The sequence below is a fragment of the Microtus ochrogaster genome, chromosome 2 (assembly GCF_000317375.1).
Source record: "Microtus ochrogaster isolate Prairie Vole_2 chromosome 2, MicOch1.0, whole genome shotgun sequence".
Classification (NCBI taxonomy): Eukaryota; Metazoa; Chordata; class Mammalia; order Rodentia; family Cricetidae; genus Microtus; species Microtus ochrogaster.
This window is the reverse complement of record NC_022010.1, coordinates 5,953,792-5,977,837: the sequence shown is the minus strand read 5'-3', so window position 1 is coordinate 5,977,837 and position 24,046 is coordinate 5,953,792. Positions and strand designations below refer to the sequence as shown.

General features: G+C 49.9%; 1 protein-coding gene across 5 annotated transcripts in view; it reads right to left on the bottom strand.

Moving 5' to 3' along the window:
- Window positions 1–2,955: 2,955 nt before the first annotated feature.
- The window catches only part of Cit (citron rho-interacting serine/threonine kinase), a 167,977-nt gene continuing 146,886 nt past the window's right edge, over window positions 2,956–24,046 (bottom strand). For 3 of the 5 annotated variants that reach the window (XM_026784016.1, XM_026784019.1, XM_026784021.1), the window contains 12 exons: window positions 23,745–23,914; window positions 22,592–22,672; window positions 22,306–22,441; window positions 20,085–20,224; window positions 16,751–16,843; window positions 15,414–15,522; window positions 15,183–15,311; window positions 14,564–14,644; window positions 12,746–12,824; window positions 12,458–12,637; window positions 6,549–6,858; window positions 2,957–5,416 (listed from right to left, as the gene is read on the bottom strand). In XM_026784016.1, coding sequence (XP_026639817.1) covers window positions 5,393–5,416; window positions 6,549–6,858; window positions 12,458–12,637; window positions 12,746–12,824; window positions 14,564–14,644; window positions 15,183–15,311; window positions 15,414–15,522; window positions 16,751–16,843; window positions 20,085–20,224; window positions 22,306–22,441; window positions 22,592–22,672; window positions 23,745–23,914 — 1,532 coding nt within the window. In that variant the 3' untranslated portion in view covers window positions 2,957–5,392. Of the gene's footprint in view, window positions 5,417–6,548; window positions 6,859–12,457; window positions 12,638–12,745; window positions 12,825–14,563; window positions 14,645–15,182; window positions 15,312–15,413; window positions 15,523–16,750; window positions 16,844–20,084; window positions 20,225–22,305; window positions 22,442–22,591; window positions 22,673–23,744; window positions 23,915–24,046 lie in introns of all 5 variants that reach the window. The other 2 variants (XM_026784008.1, XM_026784014.1) reach the window with 1 other exon arrangement.

Below are 24,046 nucleotides of genomic sequence, written 5' to 3'. Positions count from 1 at the left end.
ACTGAATTCTGGTGGTTCATCCACCATGACTAGGTCCCATCCAAAGCTCAGTTGTAGGTGCTGTTTAAGAAGTTGTTAGGTCATGAGCCCCCTGCCCAGCCCTCACGAGGGAAGCTTTACCACAGGACTCCATGACTTCTGCCATGTGAGGACAAAGCCCTCTGCCCCCATGGAGAAGTTCAGAAACAAAAGGTTCATCTTGGAAGTCTACCGCAGCCCTGGCCAGGCAATCACACCCATAGCACCTTGTCTCAGATTTCCCAGAAGTGCACGGAATAAATGTGTTCTTTATAAATGACACCATCTCAGTTGCTGTTTCCAGTAGCAGCACTACACAAAAGCATCCACCAGTGCTAACGGTCTGAACCGTGTTGTGAAGCCCTACACAAAAGCATCCACCCGTGCTAACAGTCTGAACTGTGTTGTGAAGCCCTACACAAAAGCATCCACCCGTGCTAATGGTCTGAACTATATTGTGAAGCCCTACACAAAAGCATCCGGCGGCTGGAGAGATGGCTCAGAGGTAAAGAACACTGGCTACTCTTCCAGAGGTCCTGAGTTCAATTCCCAGCAACCACATGGTGGCTCACAACCATCTGTAATAAGATCTGGTGCACTCTTCTGTACTGTAGGTAAGATACATGCAGGAAGAACCCTGTATACATAAAAATAAAAATCTTCTTTTAAAAAAAATAATAAATAAAAGCATCCACCCGTGCTAACGGTCTGAACCGTGTTGTGAAGCCCTACACAAGCATCCGCCCATGTTAACAGTCTGAACTGTGTTGTGAAGACCCAAGTCTGGGTCAGTCACTGAGTGTATCCTGCTTCCAATGAGTCTGCAACACTTGTACCCAGCAGGTTAATGGACAAACAGAAACTTGAGCCTTCTGCCTCTGAGCCTGCCATCTTGAGGAGAAAGTAAGGAAGTCATGACTATGTCTGTATTTCTTGTAAAGCCCATCATCATCCCAGTCAATTGTAGGGATCATCCAGTCTTCCTGAGAGCTCTGAGTCCGAACCTTGGAGGGGATCCTACAAGCTGGAGCCTGGTCTGTGGGACCCCGCTACTGTCTCTGGAGTCCACATCAATAGCGCCCCCCCCCCCGGAATTAATCTCTCCCATCTGGAAATGCCACAGCTAGGGAGACAGGAGACAGCTCCAGGTGCACAGCCCAGTCAATTGCCCTTTCCCCATTTTGTGGCTCTGTGAGGGAGCCTGAGACCTGTGCAGTACAGTCACTTTCAAAGTCCTTTCTCCCACCTCTAATAACCCCTCTGGGCAAACAGCTCTATTACTCATTGACAGACCCAAGGGGAAGCCACCATTGCTGTATTTCCACCCACAGCCCCCTCAACTTCAAGGAAACAGGTCCAACATTTGATGGTTTCCGACAGAATAAGCAGCACCTAAGCCAGCAAGCAGGATCTGATCAGAACTGCCTCTGACTGGAAAGCCAGACCAGAGACTCAGACTTTGTGCTGCTGGTGTAGCTATGGGGGACAAAGGCTCTCTGGGGAATTATAGGGCATTCATAGCACTTCCCTGACCCTCTCCCCATTGGCTATCACTCAGAACCCATACCTGTGGTGACCAAAACTAACTCTGTCACTTAGAATCGCTGTCAGTAGCAATCTGTAGGGTCTTGGCTGAGAACCACTGCAAGAAGACAATGTAGGTATGGTGGAAGCTGAGCTGCCCCACCCCTGCAGGGCAAGCCCCCATCCCCACTCCACTCCACCCCTTTTGTCTTTCCAGACAAGGTTTCTCTGTGTAGCTCTGGCTGTCCTGAAACTCACTCTGTAGACCAGGCTGGCCTCAAACTCACAGAGATCCGCCTGCCTCTGCCTCCTGAGTGCTGGGATTAAAGGCGTGCGCCACCATCCCCTGCAGCCTCATCTCTTGATGAGTGTTCTGAACTAACCTTTGGCAAAAAGGTCCTTTCCTGCAGACTAGCTAATTAATTAAGTAGACTATCTCTCGCGCTTTGGCCCCAGGAACCCAAAGCTTCATAGTCATGAAACTTGGTATGAAGTCAATGTCTTGAGTTTGGTGAGAATTAAGTTGTCAAGGGCTGCGCCTCACTTTATAGTGTGATTGAGTGATATCATAGTTGTTTCGTAGGGTAGTCTCTTCAGGTCCAAAAGATCTCTGAGCAAGTTCCTTTTGGAATCAAACCCTGTTTGCTTAGTTTTGGGGGCAGTCCTTGGCTGCCAAGAACCTTTAGCTAGTAACTGAAATGGTAGCTGGTAGCTCCCCGGTATCTTTCTGTTTGTTCTGTGGAAGAGTTGCAACATCTCACTTCCTCCTTTGTGAGTCACTGTCTTTCTCCCAATCACAAGGAACACAGCCTCTGTAGCTCCCATCAAAAGCCTGTTAGATTTGACCCTCAAAGTCAGCTTTTAACTACATCTAATTACCGTGTTGTATTTTAATCAGAGATTAAAAGCAACAGGCATTGCGGGGGGGGGGGGGGGGGGGGGGGGGGGGAGAGAGAAAATCTTTTTCTGGACCAGTCCAGTTTACATAAACTACAGCGTGGTGGAGAGCGTTTACCTTGCAAACAGTAACAGTCTAGTCAGAGCCGGAGCATTCAGCCCCCTTTACCCGAGCCCCCGCTGAAGACAAGTGCAGGATTGAGTTCACGGTGGCCTCAGCGTAATGGGATAACGAAGATCCTGTGCTGACCTGTTTTCCTGGTTAGCTGCCTCACAGCTAATATGTTCTAGACTAATCCTAGCCTAGGCGGCAGTTAAAGCTGCTTTCCAGTTCCCTGTCCTAGAAAACGACTTTAATAACAAGCAACTGGTTCATAGAAGCCCTCACCAAACCAAGTGTTCCCCAACTCTTAATCCCAAGATCAGAATCTGATTCTAGCCACCCAGGGCACCCAGAACGATCCTCCCTCAGAGCGGAGGTGCTGTGCCAGTGAGCCTGTGCTCTGACGAGAGACCATGCCAAGGGAGCGGACATTTTGAGATCATTGCTTTATTTCACTATTGTTCAACAGCAAAGTTCATTCCTCTCAAGGTGGATCTGGAATTGTCCGTGTGTTCTCCTAGTTTGGAATAAAAAAGGTAATGAAGAAAAAGCCTGTACTTTTGGAGACCTAGAATCTTACTGATGCTAAGAAGCTTTTGACTGCGATTTCGGGTTAACGATTATTTCCTGCTGGCATCTCGGTGGTCACACAGAGAGCTCCCCACTCCGGCGGAGATGACTGTCCACAACTACCACCGTTGAAAACAAAAGTAAGTGTTGAAAAATGCACCTTTTACAATAAAAAAGTAGAAACCAATTCAATTTCCTTTTTTTTTGTTACGAATATAAAGTTTCTTGTAAATATGTACAGTCTTCTGAGCTAGTTCTATGTAGCAGGAAGCACTTCACAGATGAGACGCGCAATACACACGGTCAGGGCTCACCGCGCCCATTTCTCGTGGAGGTCCTAAATGAAATGCCAAGACTGAAGACCAGGTATCAGTGACCATTCCAAATACTTGTGGACCAAGAGACAAAAACTTCAGCAAACAGTCAGTCAGATCTGCCCTGGGGGAACGGGGATAGGGAACACAACCCCAAAGATTCCAAGCCACACATAAAACACAGCGGCAGGGCATTGGACATAGAGGGTCACGGCGGGCGTTTCAAACAAGAAAGCACTTAGGTCAGAGACGAGCAGGAAGGAGCCGGCATTTAGGCCAGGTTGTAATCTGGGAAGTGACATGGACTGTGGACACGGTCACCGGCTGTGGTGGGGACAGGTCTACCTTTCAGCCTACCTAGGAGGTGCCTCAGTTGTGGAGGCATGCCTAAGAATCGTGGAGAATCCAAAGCAGAAGAGGCCTTGTGGGAGATTAAAGGCAGAAGTAAGGCCGCTAGTTAGCTTGCCAACTGCAAAGCCTCTACGTTGGTTCTATCCAGTTGCCAGGAATTCCCACTCTAAAGAGCGTGGAGAGAGACTGGGCAAGCCGCACTGCACCTAAGGGGGGGACTCGCCAGCCCCACAGGGCTGGAAGAGTTGAGCTGCGGCTTCTCTCCAATGTCCTGGTCTTAGGTCCAGCCCTAGGGAAAGGCTCATCTGCGAAGTCACAGTTTCGTGGGGTAGAACTGTGCTGGGTTTTTGTGTGAACACACAGGCATTCTTGAAGTCAGCGGGGAACGAAGGTGGGAGGGGAAACTGAGGGAGAAGTGTGGTTTGCTGAAATCCTTCTCTGGTCGTAAGGCTTGAGCGTTTTGTTTTTCGTTTGTTTGTTCAGTGCTACAGACTGCAGCCTGCTGTGGCCGGTTAGTTGACAAGTATCAGAGGGTCTCGGCTTGGTGGGGCTATGGGATGGCAGCAGTACATTGGCAGAGCAACCCAGGGAGGAGTCAGCCAGGTCAGGGGCAGCGCATGCAGTGATCCGCCATGCAGGGCTCCCAGACAGCTCTCCTCCCTCTTCCAGAGGAGTGAGGAGTAACACGCCAACCCTCAGAACAGGAGGTGGGTGCCCCGGTCCCAGGCCCAACCCCAAGGCCTGTTAATGCTGGGCTTGCAGCAAGTCTATTGCGTGCTTTCCTGGCCAAAGCTACGTGGAAAGCTGGGGAAGCAGGCTGGGGAGATGACGCTGAGGGGTGGGGGAGAGAGTTTGATGAGGTCCCTTGGCCCCAGGTCACTGCCTCCGAGCTGAGGCCGGATCGACCTCCATACATTCTCAGCTGGTGGGAAGGGAAGTTGTCAAGGCCATAAAAGGCAATGAGAACGGTAAACATTTGGCTACGATGTCACCCTGCATCCAACAGGGCCATCTATGGAGACTGGACCAGAACAAGAATGAAGCTACATGAACACGGGAGGTTAGCCGACCAACGGGGAGTCTTCTATGCTACGTTTCAGTGGCAAAGACCTGATGGTGTGATCTAGCTAAAAACGACTACAACAGGAAATACGTCGCTATCCAAATCTACTAAGAATTCTGTTGTCTTTAAAAAAAAAAAAAGAAAGAAAAAAGAAAAGAAAAAAAAACACTAAAAAGCAAAGAAAAACCAAGCAACCCGAGGATCTCGGAGTAGCGGGTAGACTCCAGCCACAGTCTGGGTTGGCGTCCTTTGATGAACGGGTACAGGCTGGAGCTAAATACAAAAGTCTCTGAATGAGTGAAAGAGTAACAAAGTGCAAAGAGGATGACTGCAGGAAGGTGCCCCGGGGTGGGGCACCGAGTGCCAGCAGCGCCTACGAGCCTTGGCTATCTGCACCCCTTGTAGGTGGGGGTATCCGTGCCAAGGACAGTCTGGACCCAGCTGTGCTGAATGCGGGTCGAGCGGACGGGCGCTGGGGTCCCCTGCGGCAGAGACCCAGGGTGTGGTGTGGTCCTGCAGACTGAATGAGGAGGTGATTTTTCTGGTTGAGACTTATACTGAAGACTGGTCCCAGACCTAGGAGCAAAACAAACAGGAGAGGTTTTAGCATCCAAGGCCACAACTGTTGACTCTCTGTGTGAGGCCAGTGTTACTTAATGGTATCTGTCCTGTCCCACCAGCGGTGGGCGGTGGTGCCAACTTAACAGAGCCAGCCCTCAAAGCATGGGGTCAGGCAGGAAACAGTTACTGAAAAAAAAAAACAAAAAACAAAAAACAAAAAACAAAAATAAAAAAAACCAACCAGACTGAATTTGCACAGTTGCATGCACACATATGCACAATAAATTTTAATGGGAAAACATTTACGTTGCTTCTCTTCTTTCTCTACCGGAAGTCCTGACCATGTGCTGTAGCAGCATCAGCAGGACAGTGACACTCAGAAAATCATCCTCAGTGGACAGGAAGGTGGTACCTCTAGCTAGAGTGGGCTCTAGAAACTGGACAGTCCACCAGGAAGGATGGACCCCCAGGACCCGTGTGCACACTCATGATCTCCACCTACTGATTCAGACACTATCCTAAACATCACCTGGGTACCACTTTGAGATATCCACCTACTGATTCAGACACTATCCTAGACATCACCTGGGTACCACTTTGAGATCTCCACCTACTGATTCAGACACTATCCTAAACATCACCTGGGTACCACTTCGAGATCTCCACCTACTGATTCAGACACTATCCTAGACATCACCTGGGTACCACTTCAGACGTTGAAAAAGCTCAAAGTTCTAGAAGGCAAAAGCACAGTTACAAGTTTCTGGAAAACTTACAGAAAAATATCAGTGTCTACAATACACGAGTTTGCCTGCATGTCTGAAAATATCTAGAATGCTATCATTTGTACTTACAGGGGCTACACACACACACATATTTGTTTGTGTGCACGGAATAGACCTCTTGGGCAGGGAACAACCTACCCTTTGGTAGCTGTTACATTTTGAGGTGTGCACACCCCCTTCCCCTAATCACACATGTTGTCATTTGTGGTAGAAGCACCTTCAATAAATATTATAAATAATATTTTCTTAAGCTTTTACTTCCCACAGCCTGAGCCACAGTCATGGAGTCTCACTTTTACGACAGCAGCCAACAGGCAGCTTCTGGCCACAAGAGAGCTGTGCAGCCCTCGGGACTGCCTCACCTTGTTAACCTGGGACAGTGGGGTCCTCACGGCTCCCGCAGGCAGCCGGCCCCTGCTGCTGTCTTCAAACAGTCTCCCTGGGGACCGCTCTCTCCTCGTGCTGAGCATCCGGCCTGGGGACTTCTCCCGCTCCAGGGGACGGCCTGGGGACTTGTCCCTGCGCAGCTCCGCCCGGCCCTCTCGGTCTCGGTAGCGGTGGGGTGTGCTTGGCTCTCGGGGGTGGCTGGGGCCTTCTGGTGGCGCTGGGCTGGAGGCCACACGTTTGGTGATGTGCTCATTGTATGTTGGTGGGCCTCGCTTGTTGGGACTGCTGGGGGCAATAAGAGAGTCAGGGGTCTGAGAAGCTGTGGCCCCAAAGCCGCAATTCCCTTCCCCTCTAAGTATCTAAGCAAGCTTCTCACTGCTGTTCAGGCTGTTTGGTTTAGTTTTGAGACAGGGTCTCCCTGTGTAGCTCTGGCTGGCCTAGAACTCATTATAAAGTATGAAGCTCAGGCTGGCTTCAAAGTCATGATCCTCCTGCCTCAGCCCCTGAGGGTCGGGGTTAAAAGAAAGCTTAGAGCTGAGGACAAGGACAAAAGAAACCCAAGCTTCCAGGTGTCGGTGCCAGTTCTCACCTGCTGCGCGCTCGCCATGTGGCCACCTCCGCTAAGCCCTCTGCGCTTTGCCTCACTGTCTCCAAACACCACCCAATGGAAACAAGCTCGAGAGAGCAGAGCCCTCGCTGCACAGGGAAGTGCACGGTGGTGGAGAGGCCAGGAGGGGCGAGGTAGCACCCAAGAGAGGTCAGTCTGGAGTCATGATCTCCACATTCGATCATACCAACAGAATAGTTGCCAGAAGTCTCCTGTTAGGAACGGGGCCTCTCATAATGCAGGACTCAGAGGCCCATCAAGGACAGCCTTGAGGAAGACTGTCACCTTCACCATCAGGGGCTGGATCTATAACAGCCTTGTGCCCTGTGCTGGTCACCTCTCCCTCTCCCTCTCCCTGAGGGTGGCTTTCCAAGTTTTTGTGGCACCTGATATAGTTGCTCAGAAGGTCTACAATTTCCACAGGGATGACACTTGATAAAATCAGGAAACCAAGCAGAGCAGACAGAGACAGTCTGGCTAGTTCACCCTGGCTCAGAGATTAACCATTAACAACCTCTGATCTCCCCAATCTACTGAGAACACAAGGCCTTTCCCCCCCACTATCCTTGGGGATACTAAAAATTGAAGCCAAGGCCTTGTGCATGCCAGGCACGTTAACCACTATGAAGCTACCCCCCCCCTCCCCCCCATACTGGGACCTTCTGTAGGATCAATCCAATCCTGCCTGGCCTGGATAAGATCCGGCTTTCACCAGACCCATGGCCCTAACTACCGGCTGGAAGAAGGCAGAGCTAACCAGGCCAGCTTACAGAGGTCATCTTGTGGTCAGCTGGCCATGAACAGCTTTATGCCGTGGCCTGGCTTTCCCACACAGGCTACCTGGTGATTCAGATAAACACTCTGAAGCCAGCCCCACCCACTCCACTTCTCTGTGGTATTAAATGGAAGGGACCTGATGTCTACACCCGGAATTCAAAGTCTCCACACAGCTCGAGCTGCAGAGCTCTGAGAGACAGAAGAGGGGGAGAAATACATTAAGCCTGTGTACAATGGAAGAGAAATTCTGGAATGTGTCCACAGGGGCCCATCATACGGCACAGGAGGGTGCTGTGCCCGGGGACTCAGAGAAGACATTCGGGGCACCGGCTGAGACCAATGAGAGGAGAAAGGGCACTCATCATCTGAGGCCAAGGGGGCAGTCAGTCTTCCATCTCCACATCCATAACGGCCCATGTTTCGGCAGAGTGATGGTCCCTGCTCTGCTAAACAAACCAGGAAAATGGGGCCTGCTGTGAATGCCAGCCAGCCACGCCAATCACAGACACCCACCCTCCCAAAGCAGCCAGGAGCGAAAAGATCATTCTAGAAGCAGAATGGTAACGGAAATCTGACTGGGGTTATGAGTGGGACTTGCTGGCAGCCCCCAGGGAAGCCACACTGCTATTTCACAGCAACTGGGGCCCTTCCGGACAGCAGAACAAGCAGGCCCTCACCGTGGGACCACAAGGGGTCAGGAGCAATGTGCAAGACCACAGAGAAGTCTAACCCAACACGTGGACCCCGTGGACCCCTTTCTGCATGACTTGGAAGTGACACCAAGATTCTAGACACTTTAGGGGTACACGCTGGCCTGGAGTGCACACTGGTCTTACAGCACACCCCTGCAATTAAAATCACACCGACAAAGAGGTAAGGCCACCGGCAAGACACGCTGAGGCTCAGGAAAGTGTGCACTGTGCTCTGCCACTTCCGCGCCGCGGCGCCAGGACCACATCTCAGAATGGTAGCTCCTATCCATCAGTACGAGGCAGCTTGTCCGGCACAGCACAGAACACTGAAGATGTGTCTGTCTTTTACAACATCTAACGTGTCTCGGGACCCTTGGCGTTCACCCACCTAAATACAGGCCCTTGGGGAATAAAGAAAGCGCCCTCAGCATTGCTCTCCGGAGCCCTGGATGGGATGCCTGGCACCTGGCAGGGGATCCTCACAGCTGTGTACAGGTAGAACTGTCCAGAGAAGTAAAACCATAAGGTCAATGAAATAGTCCCCTGGGCTGACTCTCAGAGTTTGTGGGCCAACATCTCCAGCTTCTTCTTTTTTTTGGTTTGTCAAGACAGGGTTTTTCTGTGAAACAGTCCTGGCTGTCCTGGCACTCGCTTTGTAAATCAGGCTGGCCTCGAACTCCCAGAGATCAGCCTGCCTCTGCTTCCTGAGTGCTGGGATTAAAGGTGTGTGCCACCACTGCCCGGCAATCTCCAGCTTCTTACGCATGATGTGGCTCTGGTTCCTAGTCTTCTGGGCCAAAGTGAGGCAACTTCAGTGCCCACTGATGGAACTACAAGTGGATCCAGCCCAGGAAGGCAGACTCAGCAGCGCCTGAGGATTCTATGCTGATTCTGGTACTGTAGCCCACAGATTCCTTGATTTTCAAAGTAGCAGACTGGAAGCCCAGAGAGCTGCTGATGTTTATGACAAGAGCATTTTTTTAATTTATTTTTATTTTATTTGCATTGGTATTTTGCTATATTACATGTATGTCCTTGTGAGGATGTCAGATCTTGGAGTTACAGACAGTTGTGAGCTGCCATGTGGTTGCTAGGACTTGAACCCAGGTCCTCTGGAAGAGCAGTCAGCGCTCTTAACCACTGACACATCTCTCGAGCCCCAGGACAAAGAGCATTTAAATAAATAAACAGAACAACAGCTAAGCAGGAGAGGAGGAGAAGCCACTCCCTGCACTGCCCTGGAGTCATTGCTAAGACATCAGGGGACAGGTGTGCACCCAACACACAGCCCCTTCTGTCAGAAGGAGGGAAGGAAGCTAGAAAGGAGGACTGAAAACCTCTGAGGTCCTACTTCTCCATGAGAGCAAAGAGCAGCCACACAAAACTGGCAAAACCAACCTCACACGACTCAGAACCAAACTAGGTCATTTGTCACCTCAGGTTTTTCATCAAGTCCTGGATTGACTAAAACCACACTGACCAAGCCTGGGGTCAAGGGTGGCTCAGTGGCCAGTATGCCAGGCCCAGGGTTCAATTCCCAGACCTGCCAAGAAAGCACGCATGTGTACACACTCAAGCATGCTGACCTAGCATGTTGCGAAACTGGCTTGCAGCAATCCAACAGTATGTTTGCAAGACAACTGAACTCGGCAGGGCTCGGTGACAATCCAGCATGCTCTGTGCCCGTGGCCCGCTCCAGATCTACAGTAGAGTGGAAGCCAGTGGACTTGTAGCCAAACAGCCACTGTTAAGATTCTGCAGTTGGGCAATGTCTGAAGTGACCCCAAAGCCCGTTTCCAGAAAAGGATCAATATCTGACCTGAAACGACCCACAGGCACTCAGAACTCTGTGCTGGAGTGGGCCTGGGGCTCCAGCGTGAGGAAGGACCCTGCTGGGCCGTTTAACAGGAGCCCTCGCTGGAAGTGGAAAGTGCCTGCGGCAGTCACTGAAGCAGAGGAAAACAAACTTCCTTTGGAGGTGATAAAAATGTCCTAAACTTAGATGCTGGTAGAGACTGGATACATCTCCAAAGATGTTAGGCTTTAAAGGGCCACTCTAGCAGTTATCTTATTAGAGAACCCAGCGGGACCTAGACTGTTTGAGGGTTACTTCCCAACCCCTGGAGCTGGAGTTACAGGAAATTGTGAGCCCCCAATGTGGGTGCTGGGAACACAATGTGAGTTCTCTGTGACCACAGAGGGGGCTCTAGTCCTCACTGTGAGATATGAAGAGGGCTGGAATGGAATCTGTGCTATCAAGGGGTGGAGGCAGAGTCTTGACAAGTAAGCAGGGTGGACACAGAAGGTATCCACACATGTGGTTCCGTTTCGTACCACGTGATGCCCTGCACAACCTCAAGACATTGATTGACAGCTGCGCCATTGCTAGATGCGGGCCCTTGACTTCAGAACAGAAGCACGAGCCTTCTTTACACCTAACCCAGCGCCATGTATCCTGTCACAGAACCAGAAAACAAACTGATACGTGGGATTGTTTTTATGGCATAGCAAACATGGGCCTGTGCACATATATATGCAGAGAGATCTCTAAATAGAAACACAACAAGTTATAAGATTGGTTCCTTCCTGGGTGGTGCTGGAGTGAGGAGGAGAAGGGGAAGAACAAGAAAAGAAACCAGGTCTGGCTCCCTGAGGGTTAGACAAGAGGACTGTTTGAACCAGGAGTTCAGGGCAGTGTGGCAATTTCACCGAAGTCAAGGAGTGGAGAGGTTAAGAGCACTGGCTGATCTTCCAGAGGACCTGGGTTCAAGTCCTAACACCTACACAGTAGGTCACAAATGTCGGTAACTCCAGTTCCAGAGGATCAAACGCCCCCTTCTGGCCTTCCCAGGTACCACACACACACATGTGGGCAAAAGACTCATATACATAACCTAAAAGTTGAACAAAAAAATTCAAGCTGGGTGTAGTAACACAGCTGGGAGGCAGAGGAGGATGGGTCTCTATGAGTTTGAGGCCAGCCTGATCTATCATGAGTTCCAGGCCAGCCAAGGCTACACAGTAAGACCTTGTCTCAAAAAAATAAATACATAAATATTTAATTTTTTTCTTAAACACAAGAAAGAAAGGAACCCAGGAGACTGTACTACTTTATACTTTTTGTGTTGAGTCCTATACCCTGGGTTAGATTACTAACACAAAAATAAATACAAATTTAAAATAAAAAATTTAAACTCTAGTCAGGTGGTAGTGGCACACGCTTTTAATCCCAGCACTCAGGAGGATCTCTGTGAGTTCGAGGTCAGCTTGGTCTATAGAGCAAGTTCCAGGGCAGGCTCCAAACCTACAGAAACCCAGTCTCAAAAAACAAAACAAAACAAAACAAAACAAAACAAAACAAAGTTCTCAGGCTCCAAAGAAGCCTTGAGGGGATAGGAAGCCATGGCCCCCTATATGTCCTGCCTCCCTGCCCTCCTGATGTCACTCCCTTGCTGTTTCTTTGGGGAAGTCCATCCTGGTCCCAAGTCTAGGCTGCAGGCCCATCAGGACTAGAACTCGGGTTCTAGGTGCCCCGCTACCACACTGGGTTGAGCAGCATGAAGGAGGGGCCACACATCTCGGGGGGGGGGGGCTCAGCAGCTAGCATGACAGAGACACACACACCAAAGCAACAGAGTCTAAGTTGTGAACTGTTCTCAGCAGAGTCACTGAAGACACCCTGGGGCGACGTCAGGAGTCCCCTGCCGCTGTGACCAGGGAGTCCTTCACAATACCTGAGATGCTTAGGAGCTAAAGTTTGGTTGATGTCCCCCCTGCTCTTCACTGCCATGGGAGGGAGGCTCAGTACCTGCGGGAGGTGGAGGGCACCCGGTGCTGGTCAGTGCCGGTCTCCTTCACCAGGTTCCCTTTGCAGCATATGACTCTCAACTTGTCCTGGTAAGAGGAGGCCAGGTAAATGGCGCCCGAGGAAATTGCAGGGCCCAGGTAGCGTGGGTTTGGGATTTCCAGATATGCTCGGGCAGGGGTCCTACAGGGTTACAGGAGAGGAGATATCATTACTGTTTACCTCCATCGCTGCATTTAGAGGCATTCCTGCCTCTAAACCTGTCCTCAGAGCATGGAGGAAAATGCTTACCCTAGGGAGGAACGTGCCTGGATCTCAATTACTTCCAGTGAGTTGAAGTGAGTCACAAACAGATAAGGTTCTCTGTAGGCTGCAGGGTCACCATTGAGGAGAAGCGTGAGGAAAAAAACAAAACAAAACAAAAACAAAGATGGGGGAGGGAGGATAGAAGAAGGAAAATCAAGACTTGCAAAAAGACCAGTGGCCCGGAAGCCGGTACCCCATGACTACTTCCCCACATGGCATAATCGCAGGGGCTTGGTTCATCCGCTGCCAAGCCACAGCGTCAGGAACAACTCTATCCCAGGAGTTAGTCAGGTAAATTACAGTGCCCCTAGGAAGCTCTGCCCAAGGTAAGAGACACAGCAGAAAGGCCTGCACCTACAACAGTATACTGCTCAACCAAGGCAACTTCAGGATACAGGAGCGCGCCACTCAGGACGGGGAGACGTCTATTGGATGCCTGTATTTGATAAAACATTGGGAAGACGATAAACTCATCCAAGTTCTTCCCTTTGGGGCAACGAGATGGACACACGGGTGAGACGCCTCCTGTGGAGCTGTTTATACCATTACTCGGTAAGATTTTAAAGATCTTGCCCTCCCCAAATATGAATGTTTTGCCTGCATGCATGTCTGTGCATGATGTTCTCAGAGGCCAGTAGAGGGCATCAGGTCCCCTGGAACTAGAGTTACAGACAATTATAAGCCACCATGTGGGTGCTGGAACTCAATCCAGGGACCTCTGGAAGAGCAGCCAGTGCTCTTAACTGCTGAGCCATCTCTTAAGCCCCTCCAAGTTTATGATAGGTATTTAGATTTTGCTGTGGGTTTTTGTCATTGTTATTATTTGTTTCATTTTGTAGATAGAGTCTCCCTATGTAGCCCAGGCTGGCCTTGAACTCCAGACCCTCCTGTGTGTGCCGCCATGCCAGCTATATGGTAAAACTCATCTCTGTGTGATAGCATCACTGAAACTAGAGAGGGCAGGACAGATTCTGCTCTCCCAGAGAGGAAAGCTGGTCCTCACTGCTGCTCCTGTGACAAGCCATGACACTTTTGTTTATACTCTTTGAAGAACCTACATAGAGTTCTTCAAATAGTCTCTAGCAGAGTGAGTGACCCCCATCCCCTTGGCCAGCAAAAAGAAAAGCAAGAAAAGCAACCTTGTTTCTCCTTGTTTTTGAGGCTGGTTTTGCACTTTGTTCCGGACCCCACTGACATCACAAGGGGCAGAGCTGAGCTGACCCAGAGTCATGGGTAACATGCCTGTTGCTATAAGCCACCAAGTTTCAGAATGGATTAACATTTATTTATTTACCTTGTGTGTGTGTGTGTGTGTGTGTGTGTGTGTGTCCTTTCGGCCATGATGGTGTTATCTTATGGACCTGCATGTTTGTGTGTTTGTTCTTGGAGCCACTCTACAATTAGACACTTACAACCCAAGGATACAACCTGTGTGTTCAGTGTCAGTTCAAGGATGCTCACCACAGTGTTTCTTCTTACGGAATGAATGCACGTGACCTCATTGCTCTGCCTAGTCAGAATTAACTAATGTGTGTTCAACTCAGGGGCACTGCACAACCTTGAGAATTACTTCTCATCCATGGGGAATATTCTCTTTTGTATCCTGAGATCGTAAACATTTCACAGGCTGGAATTCGGCCTGGGAGACCTGACTTACACATTTTCCACAGACACATTAGGTAAATACCGTCCACGCCACTTAAGTCCATTAGAATACTCTAGCAGCAGACCGAAGCCAAGAATTCCACACAGCTCTTTCCTAGGAAATGGTTCAGCAAATAGGAGCCCCGCACCCCAACGTACCAAAGGCCAGAGGTAAGCGGCTCCACTTGAGATCGTCTGTGCGGCTACGCCTTCCATAAGAATCCACAAACACCCCAAATTCTGTAAGGTGTCAAGAACATTTAAGGTGTTAGCTCCAGAGGCCACATATGCTATGACAGAAGAACAAGGAACAAACTCCAGGGACAACTGACCAGATTTAACAGGACTGTTATAGCCAGCCGGCTTCCGCAGAACCATCACCTCAGTTAAATTAAAATGAGGATTTTCTTAAGTAAAGTTATCTCATCAATCAAATTTATTCTAGCAAGAGGACTAAGGCAAAGGGGAGGAAGGAAGTGGGAAGAGAAGGGGGAGAGAGAAGAAGGAAGATGGATGGACAGACAGATAGGAGACAGAAGAGGAAGAAAGTCAGAGAGAAACACCCAGTGATTAAAAAAGAAGAAAAACTTAAAAGAAAACAAGTATCAAGAGAAAAAGTAGCAAAAACCAAACCAGAGGAAAAAGTTGAGTAACAAAAAGATGAAAGGGAGGGGGAGCCACCGAGGGCTTCCATGTCGCTGGGCAAACATCCTCTGCCCCTTGGCAGGACCCACCCTGCCGACCAAGGGAACTGCAGGGGCCCAGGCTGGGGACTGACCGTGGAAGCAAAGCAGGTACTCCTCCCGCTGCCCGGCGCCATTCGCCTGCACGATGGACACGGGGAAGCTGTTGGATGAGGATGCAAACACAGCAGGCGCCAAAGAGTGGTCATTCTTGTCCAGGAACTCTGCGAAGGCAGGTGAGATGGGGCTTCAGGAACGGTGCCCACGCCTCCCTCCTCGAGGCCCGAGCCCTGTGGGGTGGGGAGGAAGACCACACGCAGCCCTACCCTCGAGCGTGTACTGCTTCATGTCGATCTCATAGAATTTGTTGGTTCCAATGAGGATACTGTAATTGGTGAAGTGGATACAGCTGCAGGGTTCGGAGGTCTCTATCTCCTGAGATGAGGGGCACAGAGGGACAGAGATGACACAGGACACCTCCTCTCCACGGCTGTTTCTGCCTAAGCCTCTAGCCTCCCATCTATGCCTCCCAAGATGACATGCGACCTGCTTTTACCTAATAACTGTTGTTCTATACCAGCCCAGGCAGCCTCAGAAAACAAGGGGGAACTGCAAGTCCCAAACGGGTGAGACACCATTTCCACAGACAGGCAAAACACCAACAAAACGTTCTTCCAGGAGCGGAAGACTGGAATGCCACACCAACGATTAACAACGGCAGCAGGGAAGCCTGGCCTCGGCGTCCTCCTTTGGGCTAGTTTGTAATTTGCTGGTTTCTAATTTGAGTCTGTATTATCCATAGAGTATCCCTAAATTCCCGTCTTAATTGACTCATTATTTGTAGTCATTTCTAGGCCAATCCAAATATCATTAAGACAAAACAAAATGTAACCGGCATGCTTTCTTAAAGCGATGGCCCAGAATCAAGTTTGCCTGAAGCCAGCAGTTCAAACTTTAATCATCACCGTCATGGAAAGCGTATCCATCGGCTCCCTGCCAAGGAAACAGACGCAGGCCCCTACCAGGAGAGGGTAGGAAAACCAAAGGTTTCCTCTTTCCCAGTCTTAATTTCTCACTTACCAATCAGAAAACACTGAGGTAGCCAGCTCCATCCCCAATGCACAGGCTACACAGGCGGTCAGCAAACACTGGCTGACAAGCCTACCGTGAGCCCGTTTCACTAACAACCACCTACACACATAACTCATATCTTTTTATGCTCCGAGTATTATCGTGATGTGACCAGGCATGAGCCACAGCACACTTAGTCTGGGGCCAGGAAACACCTTCTCCAGATGTGAGGTTAACTTAAAGGTCAGAATGCTTCTCCTCCACTGTAGAGAGAGCCAGCGATGGCTGTCCCTTATCCCCAGAGACCTCTGAACACTGAGGGAGATGAGGTGGACGCTGCTGGGGACTGCTAACCAAGACAAAGCTGCTTCTGTCAGCTCAAAAAAGACGCCTCCTCCATCCACCTCCAGATCCTCAACAGGAGAAGGAAAGCGAGAGGGTCACTCTCCTGGTTACCACAGGCTCTGGCTCTTCCAGGAAGGACAGGGCCATGCTCTGGGCAGCGGAGAGTCAACACAGCCCGCTGTGTGCACACCCTGGCTGGGGCCCGTGTGCAGGCCCTGGGGGTGGGGAGGCTGGGCCGTTAGCTTGCCTTCCGGATGCAGTACTTGCTGAGGCTGTCATTGTAGCGGAGGATAACGACTTTGCTCGGCATGGCGGCACAGATGCAGAGGCTATTCTCGATCTAGAAGGCCATGGGGGGTGGGGGGGGGGCACAAGAAAGAGAACGCGTCACCAGCATGAATCGGATGAATCAGAGCTCAGCATAAACCTGGAGAAGGAGTGCGATTGGAGCAGAGTCTTGGTCTCAGCACTGGGGATGTTTCAGACCAGATCATCCTGTGATGGAGGCGTAGGATGGTCTGTACACTGGCGTAATGGGGGTATCATGGCCTTGGTCATCAGATGTCTATAGCACCCTCTAGTTGTAACAATCAAAACTGTCTACAGACATTACAAATGTCCCCTGAGGACTGAATCACCCCTGCCTGAGACACACTGCCTTAGCTGGGATCCAGAGATGGTCTAGCGGCCACGTGACTGTGCCTTTGGGTGGAGACGGACTTTTTGACATTGCCCTGAATGGGAGAGGACAGGGTGACGGGAGGAAGGTAGGGAGTAGGTTGTAAACAGCTTTGTCACGTGGTTCATCTCCACTGTCAACTTGATTTGGAATCACAGAGGACGTGCACCTCGGGCAGGGTTAGCAGAGCCTTTCCCAGGCGGGTTAGCAGAGGCACAGCTTCTTTTCTGTCCCTGTGACAAAATCCTCTGACATAAATAACAAGGCAAGGGAAACAGGGCTCGCCCTGGGGCAACCTGTGGCTAGCTGAAGAGGGGGAAGGAGCGAGAGACAGGTGCATGCGCTAGAACGCATGCACGCTAGCACTCAGAATGCATGTGTGCTTTGTTCCTACGTCAAGTTAGCTACCAACAATAACCATTACAGGAAGGGCAGGAAGGAGGAAGCCTGAAGGATGCCAGCATCTCAGGCCTTCTGATCCACACTAGTGTGAGTTCTGGCTGCCACGCCTCCCCTGCCGTGAGGGACTGACTACCATGGGAAATCCGTCGTCTGTAAGTCTCTTGGTTGGGGATTTGGTCACAGACACAAGCAAATAAGGAATACACTTTGCATCTAGAGGGACAAGATTTCGGTAGGGTCTGTAGTACGGCCTTCTATATCAAGATGTTTCTACCTCTTACGCTCAGGCTTTTGTCTTTCACCAAGAGTGAAAAGACATCCATTGCACACACAACTGACGGTCTGTAGTTGAAGGAACAGAGAGGGAAAATGTAAATTATTCATACTGCTGTTCTGGGAGGCTGTATACAGTGCATTATGAGGCTTTAAAATCTATATGCACATTTCAAATGGGTTTTAATATTTTGAACAATAAAATAAAAGTGATTTATAGTTTTTAAAAGGTATTTTTGGAAATTAACATGTACATTTCTAAGTAACTCATTGTTCATAGGAACAATATTTAAAATATATGGGAATGTAATCAAAAATAAATGCCCACATCAAAGTTACAAGGTACAGCTAAAACAGCAGTCTGAAGAGCTGGTATTAGGAAATGCTATGAAATCCAGCGAACTAAGAACCTGGAATAATAATAGGAAAAAGTCAGGGGAAATTAAATGAAAGAAGAAAACGGACAAAGGCAAAAGATAATGATAAATAAAAAAAATATGCCGTGACAAAGTCTAAAGGTGATGCTGGAAGCTGATGTTGCTGCGAAGGTGCGGGCTGCTCCTGCAGAGGACCGGGATGCAGTTCCCCACAGCCTCATGGGAGTTCACAACTGGCCATCCTCCAGTTGCAGGGTTCATCTGGCCTTCATGGGTACCAGGCATGTGGTGCACAGACATTCATGCCAGTAAAATACTCACATACATGATATAAAATAAAAAAATGTTAAATGAAATTTCATCTCCATAAAACTGCTGCTAAAGTGTAAGTGTGCATGTGCACCCATAGTGTGTGTGCAAATATGTACACACATGTACAATACACGTCTATGCGCATGCCAGGCTGTATGGACGCAGGTCAGAGGACAACTTTCCCACTCTGCACTCTGAGCAAAAGAGCCACAAAGTTCATTAAATCAGCTGTGCCTGCTTGCAGACACTAACCTGCAGGCGAGGGGACGAGGAGAGTCACGGAACCCTGGTGTGGGACTCCACCACTCCTGGCCATTTGTGTCTAATCTGCCCTAACTGTTCAAGGTCCCAGCATGGTGGGGTGGGGTGTGTCTTGGGAAGTGCTAGAGTTTGTAACTGGGGAAGGCTAACTCAAGGAGAGGACTCTCCCCAGCTCTAGGGAATCCGCCATCCAGCTTTTCACATGGGTTCCAGGGATCAATATTGGATTGTCAGGCTTGTGTAGCTGAGCCGCCTTTGTCAGCCCAAAGTTGTACCTCTTCAAAGATAAATAAAATTGCTGAGCATGGCCACACATGCCCACATCGTTGGCATTTCAAAGGTTAGGGCAGGAGTATTGCCATGAGTTTGAGGCCATCCTGAACTATAGTATGAGATTGGATTTCAAAGCAACACCACCAACCCCCAAAGAAAGGGAGGAACAGAATCGAAATGAAAGCTATGGGATCTGCGGGACGACCCAGCAGATGAGAGCATTTGCTGCGCAAGTCTGGTGACCTGAGTTCCATCCCTGGGACCCCGCATGGAGGCGAAATGAGAGAATCCATTCTATAGCAAGACCCAGGCCAGCCAAAGCTAGTGAGGAAGCATAGTGACAAAGCATAGTGTCATCTATGGATGACAGAGGCTGGGAAGAAAGTACGAGACCCCATCATTGTGCACAGCAGAGAGGACTGGAACATTTTTGCATTTTGCTATATTGCAAGTGGCAGTTCTAGAACCGATCCCTGGCAGGCACAGAGGGACTGCCAAATAAATATCTTAAATCAGATTTTGTACGTTTCTAGTAATAAGCACACTTTCATTCAGTTTAGACATGGGTTCCATATTGTATTGCTTTTTTATCCCCAAGTTGTTTTTGTTTTATTTTGAGACAGGGACTCACTATACACCTTAGCAGGCCTGAAGCTTGCTATGTAGACCAGGCTGGCCTTGAACTCTGAGTCCAGCCTGCCTCTGCCTCCTGAGTGCACTGGTCCCTGCATTGTCCTTTTCAAGAGGCTCGGTGTATAGTTATGTACTCTAGAACCCTGAGTTCCGCCATTTGTTTCCTGCTCCTCAGACATTTCCTTCAGATTCGAAGCCTGAGCAAACTTTGCATCCACCCAAATTATTTCACTACCAAAAGGACGCCAAGCGCTCCTGGTGCACACCTGCTGAAAACCAATGTTCAAGGTTGACTCAGTAATTTTGGTAGGAAGAGGAGCAGGGTTGGTTTCCAGAACATTCCATCAGCAAAGACCCTGAGGGGAGTTTACCTTGCCAGCGGCAAACAAGTGGCAGCCTTTGACGGCTTCAAACACACTGGGGGAGATGTCGGGCTGGGCGGGAAGGTGTGACTGTGCCAAGGACTGCTTCACCTTCTTCACGTCTACCAGACAGAGGGCCCGCTCTTCCCCTGCAGAAAGCAAGAGCTGTGGTCAGGAGGAGGCCATAAATGCCACCGAAGACAACTTGAGTACCCACGACCAGAAATCATAGGAGCTCTGTGGAGAAGCCAGGGAGTGCCCTTTATCCAAGATGAGTGGGGCAGAAGGGGCTTCTGACTTTGGAATATCTGTATATAACGAAATACCTTGGGGATAGGGTCCAACTCTACATACAAAATTCTGCTATGTGCCATAGCCCTCTTAGAACCTAAAGTCAACTTTATACAGTAGTGTGTGTGGTGGGGGAGGGGATGTTGTCCTGAATTCTGTCTGAGACCAATCAAATGAGGTAAGTAGGGATTTTTCCATCGGTGACACCATGGTGACACCCAAAGATTCAGACAGAGGAACATTTCTGGATGTTCAGATAAGGAACACACTTGACCAGTTCATCACCGACATGTTCATCATCAGCCAGGCTTTAGAGCGGAAATGAAAGCAGCTGATTTTCTCGGTTCAGCTTCTTGGGGAATAGGGAAATTTTTGCAGGCATGAAACTGAAGAATGTTGGCTGAATTTTGGGCAATCTCCGAGAACATGGAAGAAAGGATGTGTTAGGGACCATGAGGGGGTCCATGTTGTGAGAGACAAAGGGAGTGGCGAGAACCAATCACTATGTGGTGGTGGTGGTGGGCACGGCGCTGCCCCATCCCTCAGGAGCTGGAGGCAGGAGGACTGGAATTTCAAGGTAACTCTAAAAAATTCAAGGTCAGCCTGAGATACCTAGCTCAACTTTTTCTTTAAAGACAAGGTTTAAACCAGGTAGTGGTGGCAAAGCATGCCTTTAATCCCAGCATTTGGGAGGCAGAGGCAGGCAAATCTCTGAGTTCGAGGCCAGCCTGTAAGTTCCAGGACAGCCAGAGGTACACAGTGTGACCCTGTCTTGGAAACAAAATTTAAAAGCAAGGTTGCTCTGAGTATCCTGGCTATCTCTGGATCAGGCTGCGGTACCTTTGCCTCCCAAGAGCTGGGATTAAAGAGGTACACTACCACACCCCACTACCCATGTCAAAATTAAAATAATAAACAAACAAACAAACAAATAAAACTCCTGTCAACAAGTAATGAAGTTAACAAAATAAAAGATGCTGCACTGACGTGTGACAGAATGGCCCCAGCCCACAGGTTCACATGCAGACAAGTGAGTGGGGACATTCCTACATTAGCTCAAATGGTAAAATGGACACATATGCAGACAGGGAAAGAGGTGTGAAATGTGTTGGCTGAACCCAGAGGACGGCCTTGAGCGTTCATAAACATAAGTAGCTACGTCACGATCATGCGCAGGAGGCAAGCTCTCGGGAGGGAATGGTCCACAGTGGGGAGAGGCAACAACAGCAAAGGGCCTGCGGGCCAGCGTAATGAAATATTCCCAGAATTCCTCTGCTTGGGAAAGAGAGGATGGGAGTCCAAGGTCAGCCTGGGCTTCCTGAGACCCTATCTAAAAAAGAACAACCAAGCTGGACTTCAACCATGGGCACTGCACTCACAGGGTGCACACACATACATGTGGGCTGTGGGCAAACACACACATAAAATCAACCAGGTAGGTCCAGCGTCCGAGGGAGGTCTTGGGTTTCAGAAGGCAGCTCCCCGGAGTCCGTGAGAGCTCTGGTAAAGAAGCAAGTCTAACCCGACCCAGTGCTCCTGTATGGTGATCGCCTACTGATTCCCAGCATGCCCCTGCCACGCTAGCTGGATGAGATGATGCAGCCAAGGAGAAGTTTGCACCGGCACAATGCCGTTTGGACTTCTGAACCTCCAGAGCTGGGGGGTAAACAAACCTCTTTTCTTCATCAGTTGCCTGGTCTCAGGTACCTCATGACAGCAATGAAAACTAATTCAGCATCCTCCACTGGGCAGAGTGGCACAGCGTTCCCTTAGAGTGCCAGACTGTGCTAAACTGGACACTGATGGGGAACCAAATGTGGGCAAAGGGCTCATCAGCCGAGGCTTGGTATCAACAGAGTCACACGGAAGAGGGGCACTGCATATCTCCAGGTTAAAAGGCAGCTCTCCAAGTCAGAGAGGCTGTGACCAGGCCACCCACCTGCTATCATGAGCAGCTTCTCCAGGTCCTTGATGATGTAAATTTGGAAGACTGCTCCAATTCCTGGGATGTGAGTTAAGGAGTTTTTCAAGACATTTAGTGCATAGAGCCCTTCCTCGGTGCCCACCAGCACCACCTGCCAGGGTGAAGTCCAGAGACAGAGTATAAGTCACGTGACCACAGATATAATCGCTGTGCTTAGCAGCAGCAAGCCAACCCCCCTCCCCATGCATCCTGACAGTGTGTGACTATGGCCAGTCACTGGGATAGGGCCTGGGCAACGTACCTGGTCGCTGAAGGGCAGGGTGCAGTTCATGTCAAGTCGGTCATCACCTTCCAGCTTCAGCAGAGAGTTTCCAAGTAATTTCTGTCCATATGTGAGGGGAAAAATAGAAAAGAGGAGACAGAGGAGTAAGAACAACCAAACTATCCAGAGATGGAAATTTAAAGTCAAGCTCAGCAGCACACGCTGGACCAGAGCCTCACACGTGCCAGACCAAGTACTCGACAGCTGAGCCACAACCCTGAGCTCTGTCCCCATCTTTTGACTGAAGCCCCAGAGGCAGAATGGTTTTGTTGGTTTTTCCAGGGCAGCTGTTAATTAGCTTCAGAGTCACAACACTGTGCAGACACACAGGAGTGGGTGATGCAGGCACAGAAAGCTGTTCTGCGATGGGAAATAAGATGAAGCTGTGGAGGGTTAGAGGGTTACCAAGCTGTTAAGGAAGGCCCCTTCCCCACCTCAGCTGCAACAAGAACCCAAGCAGGGGCATCCGCAGCAAGGCAAGCTTCTAGCCCGCATTACCTCAGCCCACACAGGCCGCCGCTCACAGGAAGTACAGCCACGGGCCTATTGTACACATATTAATGTATGTTTCAGCAAAAGGCTCATGAGTGGAAAGAGACACACTTCATCTAAACACGCCTCTTCAGGAGGCTCACGGAGAAGAACGTTCCCACTGCTAAGTGTCTGCAGAGTGCTGTTTGGTCCTCGGTGGAGGATGCACCAATGAGCAGCGAGCACTGTAAGCATCCAAGAGGAGTGATGCCAATCAGAGCACACGGATGCTTCCAGTGTCTTAAGGGTAAGTGGGAGAGCGGATGCTGCAGAGGCAGCTGAGGAGGCCACAAACAGCTAGCTTCCTGGAGTGCAGGTGCTCACTGGCTCGCAACTCAAGGACCTCACTGAGTAAACAGGAAGGCTATTCCAGGCAGACTCCACAGCTTCCCCCCTGCCCTGAAGAGCTGCTGAGGGAGATGCAGAAATATCCCACCGCTGCCTACAGCCTGCACCTTCAACACAATAAACCTGGTTACCACCCTAGCTGTAGCCAGTGGTCCTCAGATGGAGTCAGGAAACCCAGTCAGGCAGTGGGATCCCCATCACTCCAGTCAGTGCCCACAGCCACACACTCTCCCACAGTCACGGGCATACTCACAGCATCGGCTTCTGCCTTTTCCCTAGAAACTCTGCCACCCGCGACGACAGACTCTAAGGCGGTGACCCAGCGCTGCTTGTCGGGAAAGCTGGGTGCTAGCAAGTACAGGGTTCTTCCAGGCCAGCAAGTGGTATGTGGGTGAGACTCCATCTTCAGTATGTATGGGACATCTAGAAGATTCCAGAGAGCACAGGATTGGTCGTGGATGCCTCCCCTGTCTTCTCCAACAGGGATAATGTCATGGCATCTGAATCCCACCAAGCCCTGGGACTCGAGTTCCTGCTAAGATGGGGGACTAGACA